A 22,328-nucleotide genomic window follows, 5' to 3' on the forward strand; every position below is an offset into this window, starting at 1 on the left:
GCGTTTGAGCGGCACCAAGTTAAATTTTTTTGACCACTTATCACCCGCAGTCAGATAGGCAAACGGAAGTGCGGAATCGGGGTTTGGAGCAGTACTTAAGGGCATTCACTGCCGATCGGCCCTCAAAATGGGCCAATTTTCTGCCATGGGCGGAGCTGTCCTTGAACTGTTTTCACCACGCGGCGTTAGGCACTTCGCCTTTCAAAGCGTTATATGGGCGTGATCCGCCAAGCTTGGTGTTCGCCCCACCATCCAATGCGACACCGCCATCGGTCGCGGAGCTGATCCTGGAGAGAAGCGAGTTGTTGGTTGAGCTTCGTCGCAATCTTGAAAGAGCACAATAGCGGATGCGTGATTCGGCGAATAAACATCGCCGCCATGTTGAGTTTAATGTTGGTGACTTGGTGTTGTTGAAACTACAGCCTTACAGGCAGCACTCCGTGGCTCGGCCACAATCAGCCAAGTTGGCACGCCGCTATTATGGCCCCTTTTCGGTGATAGAGCGTATAGGATAGGTAGCGTACCGATTACGTCTGCCTGAAGGGAGCAGAATTCACAATGTTTTCCATGTCGGACTCCTTCGGCCGTTCATGCCCGGCGATAAGAATGGAGTGGCTGCAGATTTGCCAACTGAGTTTTTTTGGGGACCGTCCGGTGGTTTACCCGGTGCGGGTGTTGGACAAGCAGATGCTGTGGCATGAAGGTCAGCCGCGTGAGCATGTTCTGGTCCGTTGGTCGGACGGGACGGAATCCCCGACGTGGGAACCTTTGGAAGTGATCAAGCAAAGATTTTCAAATGTGCTCCTTGAGGACAAGGATGTTGCTTTCGAAGGGGGAGTTGATACGGTCCTACAACCCGAACAACCTCAACCGGCGGTAGACGGGGAAGTGCACCAAGTAGGCGTAGTGAAGAACCGTCCATTGCAAAGTCAAAACCTAAAAGGAATGTGCGACCGCCGGAGAGACTTGGAGATTACGTCTCCAGATAGTTACCTTAGTTAGTTATTTGCTTTCTTTTTAATTATTTAATTTTCCTTTTCCTTTTTGAACAATGATATATTATTATTTATTTTTGCATTGAGTCGAGCGTAATTATAAGCTCCGTCTCGGGTTTTCTTTGTTGATTCTTTCCCGAGATGAATAGGATTAGGTCGAATCAACCCTAAGGTCCTTAGTCTATAAGTAGGGCTTTTGTTCATATTCTCGATTATGAATAAAAATATTATTTGTCCATATCTTGTGATTTGTCTACAAACCTAGTTCTCACGCTGCCCGACGGATCACCGCGCACAGCCTGAAACTATTCCATCCGCCGACCCCACGATCGGGCGCCGGAACTGTTACTCAGATCGTCGAGAGACTTTAGGCGATCACCGCTAAGGAGGAGGTACTTATCAGCGATCCACGTGGAGTTGCAACGTGGCAGCAATCCAGCCACTTCAGGAGACGAAGGCAACGACCAACCGGGCCACATGCTTTGGGCTCCGAGTTAATAAGTCATTGGGCTGAACACAACCAGGCCCAAGACACCATTATACAGATATGGTCCATTAAGTCTCACAATCATCAAACAACATAGCACAATTACTCCAATAGGTGGTCCAAACTCCAGACCAACAGTTGTATGTTTGCAAATTAATGGGCTACAAGTTCGTTATCGAATACAAAAAGGGTAGTACGAATAGGGCGGCGGACGCCTTATCACGTCGCGCGGACGTCGACGAGCCGCCTGAAGTACGGGCTGAGTCGGAGGAGAGCCAGGGCCGTGCCCTGTTGACTGCCGCTACCCATCCGGTTCCTCGGTTACTGGATTTGCTTCGGCGTGAGACGGCTTCGTCCCCGCAGATGAGAGAAATCACCAAGGATATCAGGGAAGGACGGGCACCGCCTCACTTGACTTGCGTGGATGGTTAGGTTTATTACAATCGGAAGATCTTTGTGAGCTCGCGTTCCTCAGCCCGGTTGCCAATTTTGACGGAGTATCACAGCTCGCCGTCGGCCGGGCATCCCGGGTTTGAACGCACGCTGCGGCGAGTGACGGCGGAATTTTATTGGCCAAATATGAAAAAGGAGGTAAAGAGGTTTGTGGAAGCCTGTGTCGTTTGTCAAACGACGAAATACTCTACGCAGAAACCGGCTGGCCTACTACAACCGCTTCCGATTCTGACACAAGTATGGGATGGCGTTTCGATGGATTTCATCACTGGCTTGCCTCAGTCTCGTGGCTATACAACAATCATGGTAGTGGTGGATCGCCTATCCATGTACGCCCATTTTGCTCCTTTACCGGCCAGATTTGATTCTTTAAAGGTGGCGCATTTGTTTATAAATACTGTGGTCCGTCACCATGGGTTCCCAAAGTCGTTGGTATCGGATCGCGATTCAGTTTTTTTGAACCAAGTGTGGGAAGATCTGTTGCGTTTGAGCGGCACCAAGTTAAATTTTTTTGACCACTTATCACCCGCAGTCAGATGAGCAGACGGAAGTGCGGAATCGGGGTTTGGAGCAGTACTTATGGGCATTCACTGCCGATCGGCCCTCAAAATGGGCCAGAGCTGTCCTTGAACTGTTTTCACCACGCGGCGTTAGGCACTTCGCCTTTCAAAGCGTTATATGGGCGTGATCCGCCAAGCTTGGTGTTCGCCCCACCATCCAATGCGACACCGCCATCGGTCGCGGAGCTGATCCTGGAGAGAAGCGAGTTGTTGGTTGAGCTTCGTCGCAATCTTGAAAGAGCACAACAGCGGATGCGTGATTCGGCGAATAAACATCGCCGCCATGTTGAGTTTAATGTTGGTGACTTGGTGTTGTTGAAACTACAGCCTTACAGGCAGCACTCCGTGGTTCGGCCACAATCAGCCAAGTTGGCACGCCGCTATTATGGCCCCTTTTCGGTGATAGAGCGTATAGGACAAGTAGCGTACCGATTACGTCTGCCTGAAGGGAGCAGAATTCACAATGTTTTCCATGTCGGACTCCTTCGGCCGTTCATGCCCGGCGATATGAATGGAGTGGCTGCCGATTTGCCAACTGAGTTTTTTGGGGACCGTCCGGTGGTTTACCCGGTGCGGGTGTTGGACAAGCAGATGCTGTGGCATGAAGGTCAGCCGCGTGAGCATGTTCTGGTCCGTTGGTCGGACGGGACGGAATCCCCGACGTGGGAACCTTTGGAAGTGATCAAGCAAAGATTTTCAAATGTGCTCCTTGAGGACAAGGATGTTGCTTTCGAAGGGGGAGTTGATACGGTCCTACAACCCGAACAACCTCAACCGGCGGTAGACGGGGGAAGTGCACCAAGTAGGCGTAGTGAAGAACCGTCCATTGCAAAGTCGAAACCTAAAAGGAATGTGCGACCGCCGGAGAGACTTGGAGATTACGTCTCCAGATAGTTACCTTAATTAGTTATTTGCTTTCTTTTTAATTATTTAATTTTCCGTTTCCTTTTTGAACAATGATATTTTATTATTTATTTTTGCATTGAGTCGAGCGTAATTATAAGCTCCGTCTCGGGTTTTCTTTGTTGATTCTTTCCCGAGATGAATAGGATTAGGTCGAATCAACCCTAAGGTCCTTAGTCTATAAGTAGGGCTTTTGTTCATATTCTCGATTATGAATAAAAATATTATTTGTCCATATCTTGTGATTTGTCTACAAACCTAGTTCTCACGCTGCCCGACGGATCACCGCGCACAGCCTGAAACTATTCCATCCGCCGACCCCACGATCGGGCGCCGGAACTGTTACTCAGATCGTCGAGAGACTTTAGGCGATCACCGCTAAGGAGGAGGTACTTATCAGCGATCCACGTGGAGTTGCAACGTGGCAGCAATCCAGCCACTTCAGGAGACGAAGGCAACGACCAACCGGGCCACATGCTTTGGGCTCCGAGTTAATAAGTCATTGGGTTGAACACAACCAGGCCCAAGACACCATTATACAGATATGGTCCATTAAGTCTCACAATTAGGGGTGGTTCGGTACGGTATACCGTACCGGGAGTGCCATACCGTATACCGTACCGAAAGTTACGGTATGACAAAAACCATACCGATACCGTACCGTAAGTTTCGGTATACCGGAGTTCGGTATACCGGAAATTCGGTATGGCAGCTTTTCCATGCCGTGTTATCGGTATACCGTACCGCATTTCGGTATATCGTACTTTTGCGATATACCGAACTGCGATATGACATTCCAATATACCGTTATACCGTGTTTTGCGGTACGGCATACCGTTATACCATTATACCGCGAAAAAATCTATTATATCCAAAATATTAAAAAAAAATCTAGTTTTAGACTACTTCAAAAAATAGGGTTCCCAATTTTGATTCTTTTACTTTTGTATAATAAAAATTCTTATTTTTTAAAATTTAGTTTAAATATAACATATATAAATATATATTTATATATTATATATATCAATCGGTATACCGGTATACCACGGTATACTGAATCTTCGGTATACCGCGGTATGGGAAATCTAATACCGTTACCGTACCGATAGAGATCGGTACGGTATCATATCGTACCAAAAACTACGGTATACCGAAAAAACGGTATTTTCGGTATTTTTTCGGTACGGTAAGTCCGGTATTCCGGTATTTCGGTATAATTCCCCAGCCCTACTCACAATCATCAAACAACATAGCACAATTATCGAAATTGAGAAAGAAAGTTCCTCCAGCGTTTGGATAGAAGACGTGGAATTTTTATTATATGATGGTTTTTATATTTTAATAATTAGGAAATTAGATAATTCAACTTTAATTTATTTTTAGATTTAATCTAAAATATTTTATTCTAAAAAACAATATTACATTAATCTTTTTAATTAAATTAAATGCCACATTATCAAGTTAACTAATTTATTTACTTAAACACATGAGAAAAGAAAAAGAAAGTTGCAACATATTGAAACCTTCCTCGTCCTTGAGCTCCCACACTGCCACAACCAAGATGATGTGCAACAGCTGAAGCAGTCTTGCATGACCATGATCTTCGCTGTTGCCTCCAACTCCAACGCCACTGGACACTCATCATCGACATTCGACAATAAAAATTAGCATCATCTCCACAATCAAGTAGATTTGCTCGTTTTCGCTTTGTAAAGTAATGTATAAATCTTGAAACTACATAATCATAAATCAAACTAGGAGATAACTTAAATAAAGATACAGTAATCGGATGCTATATTATTGTAATCTTTTTTTTTGAAGTACTATATGTAGAATTAGGTAAAATCGATTTGTTAATTATTCACATCATATATACAAGGTAAAATATTCTATAATCTCCTCCTAATCTTTTGCGATCTTATCTTCTTCTATAAACCTAAGTTTTTATTAAGAAATAAACTTATAAGGAGCAGATGGATACCGAAACTCTCTATCTTCCCGAAGATATCATCCAAGAAATACTATCATATCTTCCGGTGAAAACACTCTTGAGATTCAGGTGCGTTTCGAAATCATGGTACTGTTTAATCGGCAGCAACCGATTCATCAAAACCCATCTCCTGAAATCAAAAACTCACCTCCCAAGACATGAGCGTTGGCAGAACATCTTCATGTCCAATTCCAAAAACCCTAATCTTCTATTTAAACGATGCCCTCACGATGATCTGATTCCCATAGATGATCCGATTAACCATCATCTCATCCGCGGAAGTAAATTTGTGGGTCATATCAATGGGTTGGTGTGTATTCGCAATTTACCAGCATTATTCTTTTTGTGGAACCCAGCCACTAGAATCTCTATCCAATTAACCAAACCAGACTGTGAGCTTGAATGTATCGTGAAATCAGGGTTTGGTTGGGATCCCCAAAGTGATGCATACAAGGTGTTTGCTGTTTTGTCTAAAAAGAAAATAAGGGTGAGTAAGATTTACAGCAGCAAGACGAATGCATGGAAAACAGTAGAGCAGCACGGGAGTCTTGATTTGGTTGATGTGGATGGGGAGTTTTCTAATGGGAGGATTCACTGGCTTTTGAGAAATGGATGGATTGAAACATTCGACTTGAGGAGTGAGGTGTTTGGGAGGATAGAGCTCCCAACCAAACAAATGGTTGGCGATCACATCTGGTTGAAGTCGTGGACTCAGTGCGACCTTTGTGTGGTGTACTATGATTCTGACAAGAAAATGAGAGAAGTTTGGCTCATATTGCTGGAACTCGGAGAGAAGCAGTCTTGGTTTGAACTTGAACTGGATATGCGAGCTTGCCTTCCTTATTTTAAATCGAAACCTTGTTACTGTATTGAGAGTTTAATGCCACCAGTTTCTCACAAGATTACCTAACCTAATATGGTCATAGACTTATAATAGTTACTTATAATAGTTACAAGATTACCTTGTAACTTGAATATAGTTATGGACTATGTTATTAGATGTTTTTAGTTATTTTTATGCTATCGTTTTTTTTTGTTTATCATCTTTGATTAGAAATTTTACGCCAAGTTTGTTTTCATGAACAAAGTGATTTATTTCCATATTTTATTTGATTAGTTAGTGTTTGATTTTGATGTTCCCTCCGTCGTTAGTCACAGTTATTCACAGTTCCATTTCGACTTCACCTGTAGTTTTTAAACAAATATTGACTTTATAAAAAAAAATAAGTTAGTGGAACTTATAAAAAATATAAATAGAACTTTAAATTGCGGATCGCTAATTGAGACTTTACACATTGAATACTTGTCTGTGTCATCTTTATCTTTGTAATTAATTCTGTCATTAGGGACCATTACTCGATTTGTTTCCATATTTAATTTTATTTGTTTATGTATAGATAATAGTGCCTTCCTTATATTTATAATATTTATTTTATAATTTAGTTGGACCGTTTATAATTTGATTTGATTTTGAGATGTATTTTCTTTTAATATTTAGGATTAGGTTTGATTTTGATTTATTGTCATTATGAGATATGTTTATGATTAAATTTATACTCCCGTTAGTACGATGATTCATAAGAAATCAAGTAATAACGTGATTTAGAGACACCATGTCTCCCAATCATAATACCCATATATCACTTTACCATAAGTCAAATTATAATAGGAACTAATATACCCTTTCTTTAAATTAAACAATAATTGAATAAATAAATAAAATATATACATCAGGAGTGTGTTATATTGCTAACTCACCCCTACTACAACTAAATGATAGGCATTAGATTTTTAAATTAAAGGTGAAGATCATTCAACCCTTGAGTATTAATATCATGTACAAAAAATATCAATAAGGGTATTAATGTCAATTAACAACAAAATTAGTTATAACTCACTTTTAAAAGAAATCTCAAACCTTTAAATTCATATAACATATATCAAATTAAAGATAATTTTTTAAGGATTCCAACGATATCCTACGTGCATATGTTTCGACATCAAAATTTGAAAAAATTTCAAATTTTTTTTATTTTTTCGTACAGCAGAAATGTCAACATACTATATAAAATAAGTGAATATAATACATGTAGAATGTCAATATAAGCAATGAGTTAATATTCTTAAAGCTTTGTGTTGACATTCTCAAAGCATTGTGTTAATATTTTCGAAACACTATATTGACATTTTCATCCAAAACCCAAATTTGAAGTTTTTTTATCTTTTTCGATTTAATTAATAAAAATAAAAATTACACGTGGTAAATTGTAGATCACACGTTTTCTAAAATCCTATGGCCTTAAATTAGTTGTAGTTAGCAATTAAATGATGAGTTAGCAATTGATCACTCCCATATACATCAATATAGGGTCCTGTTAGGTTGAAATATTTTAGTTTAATTGAGAATTGAGATGCATTTTTAGCCACTCATCCACAACATATTTAAAATATCAACTGCAAGTAGATTATGTCAACTCGTGGGTATTATCGTCAATAGCCTGCACATCAAAATGTCAATAGTCTGCACATCAAATGTCAACAACTTATATTAGACATTATATGTGTATAGTTGACATGAATTGTATATTGAAGAGTGTATGGGTGTGTGCGTGTTTTAGAACTAATAATGGTTATCGAAAGAGTGTTCTAAAATTAATGAAGAAAACCCTCGGTCCAGGGAATCCGCTAGACACTGGGTCTATGAACTCAGAGAACCTCAAGCCACCTGTCGTTGGGCACACATTCGCTACCTTAACTCCCCCTTCAAAAACCCTCAACCCGCTTTAGTTAAGAAAACTAGTACATGGAAGTAGGGATCGAATCCACAGAGATGAATGTGCAAGTGAACATGTTCAAAGACTCGGGAACTATTTTTTTTGTAGGCTGCTGCCACGCAATTTTGGGGTTGAGCTTTAAATCCTAGACTTGGTAATTGAAATATTCTACTCTAACAGCTAGATCTAGGCAAAGACATAAAAGCATGCATATTAATCGAAATAGAGCGAGACAATTACTAGATCTAATGAACAGTTTCCTAAATTAGCCTAGACCCAGGAAAGAAACTAGACGTGGGGACCATTTTCTGAAAAGGTAGAGTACGACCAAAAAGCTGCAAAATAACTAACTAAAGGATTAACTAACAGCGACATCATCTTCTTCGATATATTTCGCGAAACAACCAGCTAAAACAGAGCAAAACGAAGATCGAAACAAAGTAAACAAAATTGAACCAACAGAAATTAAGAACAGTTTAAACTAAAGCAGATCTACAACTCCTAGACGAGGCAAAACTAGAATGCAGAACTTAAACAACCAAATGAAACGAGAACAAACAGATCCAACCACGGGACACTTAATCCACTCCGGATCCAAGCTATCCACAACAACCAAACATCATTTCCACCTCCAATCCTCAAAATTCTACGTAGATTCAACCGATCACAAACGATTTCTTACAAAAACAACTCCAAACTCAGATCAACCAACAATAATCAGCAAATCAAACTCAACACAACACGATAAGAAAAACGAAACAAAAGCAGTAATATCCATTGCATAATATGAAATATCCAATGATAGCAACAACACAAAGCCGAGTCTCGAACAGCGAGGACTCGGCGAGTACCAAAAGCAGATAGAAAAATAAAAGACAATTGTTTCTTCGCCTCCTTAGAGACGGTGTTGCACCCGAATTTCCGACGAAAATGAGAACCCCCCTCAGATTTCTCCCAAGTGTGTGAGTGTGTAGAGAAAAATTGGAAAACTAAGCTAGGAGCTGGAACGTGATGATCAAGACTCCCCTCATGTTGATTGTGTGCTCCTTTTTATAGTGGATAGAGTTTCTAGATTGTTCTTGTGATTCCTATTTTACCCTCCAATTGATGCTCCTCAGTCTAGTGGCTCTTTATCCTTCTTCTCAATTTTCCCGCCAGCTTCTTCCTCCAGGCAATCTCCGTCTTCTTCTTGGGGCTGGCGATTTCTCTGCACACCTGGCTCAAAAAGGTTTGTTAGACCTAGGAAATCGCAGAATTTATCCCTATAACCAATGCATGAAATTAGCCTTATCAAACTGCTCACACTTAAACCATACTTGTCCTCAAGTATAAAGACAAGAAAAAGAGAAATAAGGCGAATTTCGATGCATGGTTATTCCCTGACCAAAGAAAAATCCTAGACCTAGACACTAACATATGAACGAAAAGAAAAAGAAAAAAATAACACTTAGAAAATAAAACACATAGGCATGAACTAGTTCAAATTTTTAAGCAGTCGTCCCCACAAGCTTAAGGTCAATCAAATAGTCTACACACTCCAAATCCTCCCCTTCTCTATATCTACCTAGTCGGTTTGTCAGCTTGTCCAGATGGCCTATAGCTTACTAATTGTTGGAGTCGCTCGATCACTCATTCCTCACCAGGGATGTTAGGATCACTCACTCTTAGTTAAGTCCTGTCACTGATGCTTCGGGTTATGAGAATTTCTCCTTCTATCCTCCTTTCCTATTTTTTTCTTTTCTTTTTTTTTCCCCTGGACTTCGTCCAGCTTATACCTCCAGATTATTAATTTTTTTATTTTTCCTCCTCTGGACATTGTCCAGCTTATACCTCCAGGTTTGAAAATTTTTCTTCTATCTTTTTCTTCCCTATTTTTCTCCTTACTAAATTCTTCTCCCTAAGCATCAGGTGACAGCCCCTTTTATCATGTTAGCACTCAATGTTAAGGCTTTTAACTCACTTATGTAGTGGGGCTTCACAACTAGGTCAGCTAAGGCACCTTCTATCGTTCTTGCCTCCTCCAAACCGATTTCAGTTTCTCGAAGAAAGAGGTCTCAAAGTTGCATGTATCCTATTCTCAATTACTTTTACTAAGGGAATCTTGCCTTATTATTATCACCAGTTCATGCTATAACACAAAGACCCTAAAAAATAACTAAAACTCCTAGATCTAAGAACTCCTAAACATGCTGAGCACATACTGCACTAACTCTCCCACCCCCTCCCACTTCACTCCAGCTTGGGAACCCAAGCTGTCCTGGTGAAGGGGGGAAATGAGGGAGTTGGTGCACTGATAAGTCGTATTCTAAGCCTTGATTACTGGTCAGTATGTCGTGAAATGCATGTATTATCTGCAAAACAGTTGCTTAAGTGTGCAGGATTAAAGGATCCAAGTCAGTAGGAGACGATTCAGGTGACGTAAGTGAAAAGGGCGCCAGAAGGGTGCAATACTGACCAGGATGCATGCCAGAGAAAAGGCTCAGTATGGAGAAGGAGGATAGCTGGGATGATCATTGACAAGGGCAAAAAGGTCAAAACGCGGGAGAAGTCTACCCTAAAAGCAAGGGCAAGCCTCCCTATAAAAGAAGCCACTTGGAGAGAGAGAAGGAGTTCGGGACAATCACACTTAGAGTTGGTTCCTTAGAGTTCGGTTAGAAGTTCTCGGTTCTCAACACACTTAGTAGAATTCTCTCTAGAAGATCAATCCTTCAGCATTATCCTACCTCTCGTTCCTCGCCACAGCCATGGTCACTTGACGTCCAAAAGTTTGCCGGAGAAGTCATCAATCCGCCGTTCCAGCCAGTTATCGTAGCAGTGTAGTAATATCATCGCCCGGAGTGGCACAAACAATCTTAATCGCTTTCTTAGTTTAAAGTTTACTTGTTTTCATCGTTAGTTATTTGCAAACACTCATCGTTGTTGCTCTTTTGAAGTACTTTGTTATTTTCAAACATTCACGTTATGAAGTTTCTATTTCGCATGTCGCTTTGGTTCGAGTTTGCTTCATTCTGCCTAGGAAAGTTAGATCTAGTTATTGCTTTCAATTTCTAAGTGTTTTCTTATCGGGAGTTGTTGCTTCAAAGTTGTAGCCATGTTTAGTCAAGTTTTCGTGCATGAGTTTCTTTTTTGCGCCGTGATTACCACCTTGCATGTCAGTCAGTAGAAGTAAAGTTGCAGTTTCACTGTTTAATTTAAGTTTGAGCATTTAAATCGATGGATCTTGAGTTCGAATTTGTGAATCTGAAGTTCAGTCATGGTATTTGTGTTTATCTGAATTCTGTTAATACTTGGTGAAGAAGAAAACGTCAAAATCAACTTTATTGGACCACTTTTACTTTTAAGTTACTTTTGCTTTTGTTCTCTACTTTTCAGATGTACTATCCAGACCTGTCAGAGAGCCCCCAGCCATCAGATATACCTTGTTGTCTAATTTTCCTCTTTTAGTAACTGTCTACTTTTCATGTCTCTGAAACACCTTGTCCCCTATTTTCACAAACACTCCCACATGTCTGTTATTTTCATGCCTACTAGTCAGTAGAGTACCACATTTATTTCCTATCTAGGTAAAATCTCAACCCAAGCGTGGTAGCTAACCAAAACACCCAGGAAAGTCACCGCAGTTATCAAAACGTGTCCATCCTCGTGGGATTCGACCCTTACCTCCATTATACTAATCAGTAGAAATGGGTTGAGGAAATTTGTTTGAAGCCAGGTCCCGGTTATCGTACCAACGACTCAGCTGGGTCGGGAATCTCTTCCTGATCAGTTGAATACACTCCAATTCACATACGATAAACCGCAAAACCCACAAAGGGGAAGGGAAAAACCTGGACCGTCAAAATGGCGCCGTTGCCGGGGACGGATGGCGTTCATACCTATTATTGTGTGTGATCTTTTTGGTGTACATACTGTTTATAATTTTTCTTTTCTTTTTGTTTTCAGTTTATGAGAAGTGGCTCGGCTCCTGGCCAGTGGAGACCAAGGATACTTCCCCGAGGAACAATACTCGTTACCACTCGTTCTGGCCTGTCGACAGCACTGTCCGACCTAGGCACGAGTAGCGACGAAGAAAAAGAGGAGCTAGAGTACCAACTCCCGGAGCTTCCACCCCAACCAGTAAGAGCACTAGTGAGAATGGCTGACCAAGGTGAGGACGATCCTGAGCTCGCAACACTTACCGCGCACGCCGATGGAGATCCCCCACAAGCCATAGTGGTTACCCCAGGCCAGACCGCCTGTGATGTGAAACCCCACGTTATCGCAATCTTACCAACGTACTGTGGGAAGAGCTACGAGGGACCATACGAATTCTTAAATGAGTTCTGCAAAATCTGTAAGGCACAGCGGCGGCCAGCAGGAGCGAGTGAGGACGATTACAGACTAAAGGCCCTACCTTTTGTCCTGAAGGGAGAAGCCAACACTTGGTTCATGCGCCTGCCAGCCGACTCTATCAATACATGGGCTGATTTCAAGTCAGTTTTCCTAGCCGAGTTTTTCCCGTCTTCGAAGACAAGTGCATTGAAGAGGAAAATATCGTGCATAAGGCAAGAATATGATGAAACCCTGAGCGAGTATTGGGAGAAGTACATGAGCCTTCTGGAGTCATGCCCCAACCATCGCATGAAGGAGATAGAGGTGCACCACACCTTCTATGAAGGGATGAACAAGGAAACCAAGGATCTGGCGAATTCATCATCTGGAGGCGATTTCACCCAGTTGAGAGTAAGTGAAGCCAAGAAGGTGTTACGCAAGCTGTTGAATGCGAAGAAGACGTACGACAACGCGAGAGATGGGTACAGCAGAGAAAGGGTAGCGAGTGCTTCGGCTACTGACCAGGAGGAACGGATGGACTTGAAGATGGAGGAATTAAAGAAGGAATTGCTGACTGCAATCAAGCAGAACACTCCACCACCTTCTCCAACTGGAGGCCAAGAAGCCCCAGCACTACCATATGATCAGCCGGACAACTCGCTGGATGTGGAGCAAGCAAATGCCGCAGGATACTACAATTCCAACGGCAATTGGATTCCGGGGAAGCAAAGAGAAGCATCGTGGAGGGACCACCAAAATTTCCGATGGGGAGATGGAAATCAGAATCAGAACCAAAATCAGGCTCCAAATCAACCCAACCCCCAACCGAACCAATATCCTAACCCTGGCCCAACAAACCCTGACCACCAGTCTAACTGGGTAGGAAGAAACCAGCATCCTCAGAACCAAAACTCTCAAAACCAGAACCCAAACCCTACCATAATAATAATAAGAATGCTGATGTCTAAGTAATTTGTATTCACTTTCTAGGTATTTGAATATGATGCTGCACGCATTATTACCATTATATGGTGATTTAAATATAACATTTTGAAATTGCAAGCATTAGTAATTTCCATAATTATAGTGATTAGTTGTTGACTAATTTTTCTCTATGCAAATAGTGGATCCTAGTCAATTAATCGTGATTTTAGTAATTTTCATAATTATAGAAGATTCATTTTTAACAAATTTATTCTTTACAAAATAGTGGACTAACTAAAACCTATTTGCATAATTATAGAGATTAATTATTCCATAACTACGATGAATTAGTTAAGTTATTTACGTGTATGTATATGTTATATACGTATATAGTGTATTTTAGTTGATCATGATTCCTAAATTTGTGGGATTATATCAAACTACATGGTATATTGGTATTACATTTTTGCATTTATATATATCAATATATGTTAAGTTTTTTATGCATGTATATATATGCTATAGTAATATTACGTGTATTTTAGTTGATCATGATTCCTAAATTTGTGGGATTATATAAAATTGTATGATATTACATTTGCATTTATGTATATATATAAGCTTTTTTATGAGTTTGTACCGTTGTAAGTATATGTTATAGGAATAAGCATATAATAAACCGTGTTTAGGTTCTTGATTCCTAAATTTGTGGATTATATAAAACTATAATATGATTTAGGCGTGTATATATAGAAATATATAAGAGTGCATTAATTTGATTATTTTTGTGGGACTATATTTATGCATATATATATTTTGAGTATAGTTTTGCAATAAATAATACATTCATGTTTCTGGTCCGGTCAGCTGGCCCGTTTGATAACTGTGTCTGGCCTGGGCTGGCCCATTTATTTATACCAAAACCCAGGCCTGGCCCAGCCCGTTTCAAATCTGGGCTTGGTCCAGGCTGGGCCTGAATGTCATCGGGCCTCACCGGGCCGGGGCCGGGCCGGGCCCACTTGACACCTCTATATAATTATATTGGTTCACGGTAAAATATTCAAGGAAAAGTATTAAAGAAATATTTGAAAAGGCAAAAATTTTAATCACATAATTGGGTGAAGTATTAGACAGAGAAACCGTTTTTCTAAAATTGATTGAAGTAAAAAAAAAAAGTGCGCAGAAAGGAAATTGATTGGAGTATATAAAATTAATAAAAATAGATTTTATTTTTGAAGAACAGAGATAGAAATAAAATAATTAAAGTTATGAAACTAATTTAATTTCGAATTATATATAGTTGAACATGACGCATAGTACACCGCATAGCCCTCACATAAAACGTACTCTTCTCGGCTTTGCTCCCAATTTTTGTAATGTCTTTCATTTAAATTTGCATTTTTTTGAATTGTAATTAAATTCTTAATATTAGTAGCTTTTCATATTTTTTTAACTAATGGGATTGATTTGCATTTTACTTTTTTAATTTGGAATCATAAATTTAGTAGTTTATATTATCAAATAAATAATACAGTAAAACTGAATTAGAATAATAAAAATTCAAATTCAAGTAGTATATTTTAATGTGATTTTGTAGCAGGGCAATATGGAATTCATTTTGTGAAACAGAAACTACACGTCAATATGGTCCAGTTTGCCGCTTTCTAAAATTTTATCTTCTTTTTCTTCATCATATTTAGGCATTTGGCGCATGATTTTTAATTTTTTCAAAGACAATTTACACATTAATATTTGGCATACCAACTCAATAATTTGGGCATCAAATTTTGACCAAAGTTATAGATTTGATTATATAATTTATATTCTAAAAATATTACGTATAAAATTATTTAATATTTTAAAGAAATATTTAGATGAATAAAATCTATAGAAGTATGGATCTTTGTGAAAGAATTATTTGCGGTAGGCTGTGCAATAAAAGTTGAGAGGGAAAGTGTTGAAGATTGAAAGAATAAACAGGCCGTGCAATTAACACGTTGAAAGAATATTTCGCATTTTCAATTTTCTGTGCAGTTTGAAGATAAAAGAACTTATCAAAATTTTGAACATGAGACGTTTGGCATCAAAGCTTGATAAATGACAATCTAAGTCTAATCAATAATTTGAAGTTAATAAGTGTTCTACATATGAAAACAACACCAATTTATTCCAAAAATGTGAGAATGCTTTGCTGCAATGAATAAGCATATAGTACAAAAATACAATCTGCTAAATGAAACCATAATTGAAACAGCACAGCAAGTCGAACGCAAGAAAAGGAAAACTAGCTTCCCTCCCCGGAGAAGCATGCTGTTGCCAATGATATTTGAAAGAAAATGTACGACAAAAGCTAGTAATTACGCATCGAACAAGACTATCAGTTAGTTGGGCGTTCAGTATAACTTGGTGAGATTAAATGTGCAATTAGTCGAAGATCTCCACATCCCCAGCAGCTTCTGTGACACCAAAAACAAAGAATCTGATGTGTTTGGCGACCAGATTTCATTTAAATAGAAAACAAACTTTTCTAGTTTGCTTGTGTTGGAATCAAATCAATGATTCATATAAATCACACGTGTCGAATACGATGATAAACATAAAGTGGAAGCGTACATGGATTCGGATTCATGATGTTATTGATGATTCTGAAGTATGGAAATTAGTCTTCCAAGTGACAACGCTCTCTCACAGATTCTCTGTAATTTGTAGAGTTTTGATACGTCTAATCAATAGGAATGAGAATCTATTGACCTATTTATAGGTTGCACTTGGGGACCATAACCATGTATTTAGGAATAAGTCCATAACTTTATTATCACTATAATTTCACCCATAACAAAATTAAAGTTATCCAAAGTAGTATCTGCACAATAGTCCTCGTACTTTTATAGATAATCGTTTGACCCTATAAGTTATATAACCTTAGTAGATCATGTAAACAGGTCAATCAATAAATAGCCATAAATATTATACAATCTTTAGACTATTATGTTGGACCATATTAAAATGTTCCAACAATCTCCCACTTGGTCAACATAAAAGTCACCAAATGATTGTACATCACTAAAGTTGCGCCCTTACTATTTATATTAATCATCTTTACCGATCCGGTCTACTAAACATGTTAATATAGAACCAAAGAAGTTTAAGTCATAACATGTATACATGACTAAACTCATTAGTGATCACAAATATCAACACATCTAGCAACACAAATCAAAATATGAGTGTGCAGCATGAAAATTACATGCTATGTGATCTTTTGCATGTCTATTTTCAACTTGTCCTCTGAAACTATAGTGAGATCAGAAAATACCAAAGCATAATTCAAAGTAACTAAAACCAAAGTAACTAAAGCGCACTTAATATAACTGAAATTCAATGTTATTACATAGATGAATATAAACTCTCACTAAACCAAAGTATCACAAGGTCAAATACCCATGTGAAATACATGTTCATGAAAGACCGAAGGCGGTAAACCTTTAGTAAAATGATCCGCAAGCATGGAAGTTGAACCTAAGTGTTCAATTTGCTATTGTCTACTCTGAATTCTATCCTTAACAGCAAGGAACTTGATGTCAATGTGTTTAGACTTCGACGAGCTCCTGTTGTTGTTGGAGTACATGACTGTGGACTTATTGTCACAATATAACTTGAGTGGTCTTTCAATACTATCCACAATTTGCAGTCCTTGAATAAAGTTTCGCAGTCATACTCCATGTTGTGATGCCTCAAAACAAGCTATGAATTATGCTTCCATTGTAGAGGTGACTATCAATGTTTGTTTAACACTTTTCCAAGATATAGCCCCTCCGGCGAGCATAAAGACATAACCTGACGTGGATCTACGACTGCCTTGGCATCCCACGAAATCCGAATCAGAATACCCAATGATCTCAAGCTGATCCGATTTTCTATAGGTGAGCATATAATCCTTTGTTCTTTGCAGATACCGCAAAACACGTTTGACTGCTTTCCAATGATCCATACCGGGATTACTCAAGTATCTGCCTAGCATGTCCACTATGAACGCAATATCCGGACGCGTGCATACTTGTGCATACATAAGACTTCCTACAACTGATGCATAGGGAAGTGATTCCATTTCCTTTCTCGCAAGCTCATTTTCGGGACATTGATTCAAACTAAATTTATCACCTTTAGCTACAGAGGTATCTCTTGGTCTACAATCTTTCATGCCGAATCTTGCCAACACTTTATCGATGTAGCTCTTTTGTGATAATCCAAGTACACCTAGGGAACGATCCCGATGTATTTGGATTCCTAATACAAAAGAAGCATTACCAAGATCTTTCATCTCGAATTTCCTTGAGAGAAATTTCTTGGTGTCACGTAGTAAATCTATATCGTTGCAAGCAAGTAGAATGCCGTCGACATATAGAACCAGGAAAATGAATTTGCTCCCACTGAACTTATAGTATATGCATTCATCAACATGATTCGTCTCAAAACCAAATGAGACGAAAACTTGATGAAATTTAACATACCATTGACGAGACCCTTGTTTAAGACCATAGATGAATTTCTTATGTTTGCATACCATCTTCTTTGGATCGCCGGACACAAAGTTTTCAGGTTGCACCCGATTTCTGTAATGTCGCCATTGAGAAACGCTGTCTTTACATCCATCTGATGTAGCTCCAGATTAAAATGAGCTACTAGTGCCATGATTATTCTAAATGAGTCTTTCGTCGAAACTAGAGAGAAAGTCTCGGTAAAATCGATGCCTTCCTTTTGAGTAAAACCTTTTGCAACAAGACGAGCCTTATATCTCTCCACATTGCCTTGCGAATCCCGTTTGGTCTTAAAAATCCACTTGCAACCAATGGGTTTCGCACCTTCAGGCAATGTGACAAGATCTCAAACGTCATTGCTTTGCATAGACTTAATCTCTTCAATCATAACATCAATCCACTTTTGAGCATTAGGGCTTTCAATGTCTAGAGCCTTTGTCCTAGCGGCAAGGAGTTTAGACATCAATGTATGAGGTGCCGAGTTCGAGCCCTCTTAACCTCAGTTGTAATTTCCTCCTTAGGAGTTTATATATAATATCCTCCTTCATATAGAAATTGATTTTTAAAAAAAAAAAGCATTTGGGCTTTCAATGGCTTGACGGAAGGTGACTGGGTCATCTTCCATCACTCTAATATCTACCTCATGCGCTTTGAGATATACAATATATTCATCTGTAGATATTGTAGGTCTCCTCATTCTAGTGGATCTCCTTAGTGGCACTACTTCATCATGTTCTTGAGGAGGTTGTGGTTGTTCTTCATGTTGTTCGGGAGGTGGAACTGGAATTACAAGAGTATCGTCTTGTTCTGGAATGAAAGGAAGTAAAATCGCTTCCTCTTCAAAGGCAACATTCTTTATACCATCTTCCCCCCAAACTCAACTTCCTCAAAGAACCTTGCATTATTCATCTCGAAAAATGATCTAGTTGTGGGATCATAGAACTTGAAACCCCTAGACCGCTTAGGATAACCTACAAAGTAACAACTTACCGTTTTAGAGTCCAATTTATGCTCGTGTGGCCTATAAGGCCGAGCTTCTGCTGGACAACCCCAAACATGTAAATGACCTAAGCTGGGCTTATTACCCGTCCATAATTCATAAGGGGTTACGTAGTAATCAAATAGATAATTATTTCCTGTCAAAAAACAAGTCTTCCTTTGGACCGACTTAATGTCCACAATGACTAAAGGATAATCTCATATTATTATCACAAAGTACACAAGAAACATGGCCAAATAGCAAACTTCCTTTGGACCGTTTAACTATTCGCATGTATTTCAAGTATACAAATATCCTATATATTCTAAATAAATTAATCTACACATTAGAGCTCACTTTGGCAAGATAATGTTTTAATTAATTTAATTAAAATAATAGGCCACATAAACTTTAAGTCAATATTCAATTAATTACTTAATGATCAAAACAATTAATTACTTTAATTGTTTTACACTTAAAATTTTGGGCTATTTTGTAAAATGTAAATAAATAAGCCCAAAAGGAAAACATAAGTTGCTGTTCTCAATTGAAAAGAAACCAACAATATAAGTCAATTATTAAATAATTGAGTATAAAACTAAATAGCATCTGTCGGCTTTTGAAATGAATTTAAAAAATAAATGAACTTTTGTTGGCCAATTTAATTTTAGAAAACGACTAAATCACTTTTGATGCGAAACATCACAACTATTTTGCCCCAAGAAAATTGAATTGAAATTAAACAGACGCGTCGTTTCACGAAACAAGGCCAACGATTCACTGCTTCAACCGCCGTCAACCGCTCTGACACCGCTGGAACTTGCCGACTCTCCGTTCGTCGGAATAAAAGAATGGCGGTCAGAATTAATTCAAGAATTGAATTTGGAAAAGTTATGAATGAATTTTGAAGACAGAATTTTATCAAAAAATTTGAATTCAGAACGATAAAATTCTTGAAAATTTTGATTTGAAAATCCCTAAAAGGAACTGGAATGTAGTTGGAGACCAGATATTCAAGAATCAAATCATAACAAATTTCATGCAAATCATTCCAAAGATTATCAATCTCATTACAGAAAAAAACAATAAAGAAATTGATTAACCGAACACATAGCAATGAAATATGAATTCTAAATCCATAAACCAATCACATTAATCGATGTGCACATAAACAATCAACTATTTAGTTGAAAAACTTGTGAATGACTTGCAAAAGAAAACTTCAAAATTTTCGTTCGAAAATTCTTCAACAATTTGAACGCATAATTTCTTAAACAGAATCTAACACAGAATTATAAATCAATGAATTATCAATTCGTTCCAACATGTATTGGCTCTGATACCAATTGTTGGAATCAAATCAATGATTCGCATAAATCACACATGTCGAATACGGTTGGTAAACATAAAGCAGAAGCGTACATGGATTCAGATTCGTGATGTTGTTGAAGATTCTAAAGTATGGAAATTAGTCTTCCATGTGACAACGCTCTCTCACAGATTCTATGTAATTTGTAGAGTCTTGATAAGTCTGATCAATAGGAATGAGAATCTATTGACCTATTTATAGGTTGCACTTGGGACCACAACCATGTATTTAGGAATAAGTCCATAACTTTATTATAACTATAATTTCACCTATAACAAAATTAAAGTTATCCAAAGTAGTATCTGCACATTAGACCTCATACTTTTATAGATAATCGTTTGACCCTATAAGTTATATAACCTTAGTAGATCACGTAATCGGGTCAATCAATAAATAGCCATAAATATTATACAATTTTTAGACTATTATGTTGGACCATATTAAAATGTTCCAACAGCTTGCGTAGGGCTGGGGAAAAATATCGAAAAAAATGATATATCGCTCGTATCGTATTGAAAAATATCGAAAAATTATCGAATTTTCGATATATCGTAATTTTCGATACGATACGATATCGTATCGTAAGTTTTCGATACGATAACGATATGAATTTCCTTATATCGCGATATATCGTTTTATGTCAAAAATACGATATATATCAAAAAAATTCGATATATGGATATTTTCGAGATATATCGATATTTTATTTCGATATATATCAAAATTTTCGATATATATCGATATTTAACGATATATCGAATTTCAGTACGATATATCGAAATATTGATACGATAACGGTATGAAATTTTTTTATATCGAAAGTTCGATATATCGAAATTCGATGTATCGAAACTTTCGATACGATAACGATATGAAATTCTTTCATATCGATATTTTCGATACGATACACGATACAACGTTTTCGATACGATATATCGTATCGACCCACTCCTAAGCTTGCGTATTTTAACATCATCTCAATCAATGGAAATATGCCATAGCTCTCAGACCAACAAGAAACCTCAATTGTCTTCAACCGAAGAAGAAAGGACTCGGGGAGATTTTCCTCAAACTTGAGTGACTCAATGTCATCTAGGCGGCATGCTTCATCAAATCTCATCAATGACCAATCTCTCCAACTGAGGGAACATCTCTAGAATACCTACTACTTGTTTGCACTCACACAAACAACATGAAAGTTCTAAGGATTTGACATTCTGAAAAGCTGAGTTGGCACATTTCATTTTCAAAGCTCAAAGCTCCTAATATAACCACAAATAAGTTTGATTATATTCATAACAAGATAATGGCGAATGTCACTAATTCCTTATCATTTGTGGATATTTCAATACTAGCATTTTACCTTGGTTATAAGCTAATGACTTATAGAGCATAACCTACTTGGCCAAACATAAAGAAGCAATGACAAAAATACTTGTGCTTTTGATTTTTGTTAAAATCTCTATTATGCAATTGTTATGATCTCTACGAGCTAATTACATACAAAATGTTTTGCCTTTGTTTCAATATAATACAAAAGGTGTTAAGTTTACACATTTCATAAAAAAAGTTACATTAGTGTTTTAAGTTAACACATTCCGTTAAATATTTTAAACACCATTAATTAGTTTATAATTTATCCAACTTATCATCATAATAAAAGAATAATTAGAGATTTATTACAATTAATCACTCTATAAAAAAATAACCGTCAATATTAATTCTTCCAGCAATTAATCGTAGCTTAAAAAAATTAAGTCTCTCAATAAACTATTTTTTTATTGCATTCTTTATAGAACACAATATAAAATAAGTTCATATTTCATCTTTACAAAATGGTTAATATTGAGCTTCCAAGTCAATAAGTCAATATTTAATTTTTACAAAAAAGATTCAATAGTATCTTTTTAGTTGTATTCTCCATTGTTACTTAGAAAGCTTTGACAATAAAATGCAATTCGATAATTTGATAGTGAAGAGTGGTAATTTTTTGTATGTGTTTTTCATTTTTGTGAGTAATAAAAATAATTGTGTTTGAAATAATT

General features: G+C 37.9%; 2 protein-coding genes and 1 pseudogene across 2 annotated transcripts; all 3 read left to right on the top strand.

Moving 5' to 3' along the window:
- The first annotated feature begins 347 nt into the window (after positions 1 to 347).
- On the top strand, positions 348 to 989 carry LOC148930022 (uncharacterized; annotated as a pseudogene).
- Positions 990 to 2,471: 1,482 nt separating this feature from the next.
- On the top strand, positions 2,472 to 3,389 carry LOC148930023 (uncharacterized). Its single transcript, XM_089069178.1, has one exon. It carries the CDS (start codon positions 2,472 to 2,474, stop codon positions 3,387 to 3,389), a length of 918 nt encoding a protein of 305 aa, XP_088925304.1.
- A 1,980-nt stretch (positions 3,390 to 5,369) lies between these two features.
- On the top strand, positions 5,370 to 6,409 carry LOC125209118 (F-box/kelch-repeat protein At3g23880-like). Its single transcript, XM_048108726.2, has one exon. The coding sequence runs from the start codon at positions 5,372 to 5,374 to the stop codon at positions 6,296 to 6,298; it is 927 nt and encodes a 308-aa protein (XP_047964683.1). The 5' UTR covers positions 5,370 to 5,371; the 3' UTR covers positions 6,299 to 6,409.
- Positions 6,410 to 22,328: the final 15,919 nt, after the last annotated feature.

Source organism: Salvia hispanica, chromosome 3, assembly GCF_029641045.1.
Source record: "Salvia hispanica isolate PSC_SH4W2 chromosome 3, Shi_PSC_v1, whole genome shotgun sequence".
In the NCBI taxonomy this organism is placed as follows: Eukaryota; Viridiplantae; Streptophyta; class Magnoliopsida; order Lamiales; family Lamiaceae; genus Salvia; species Salvia hispanica.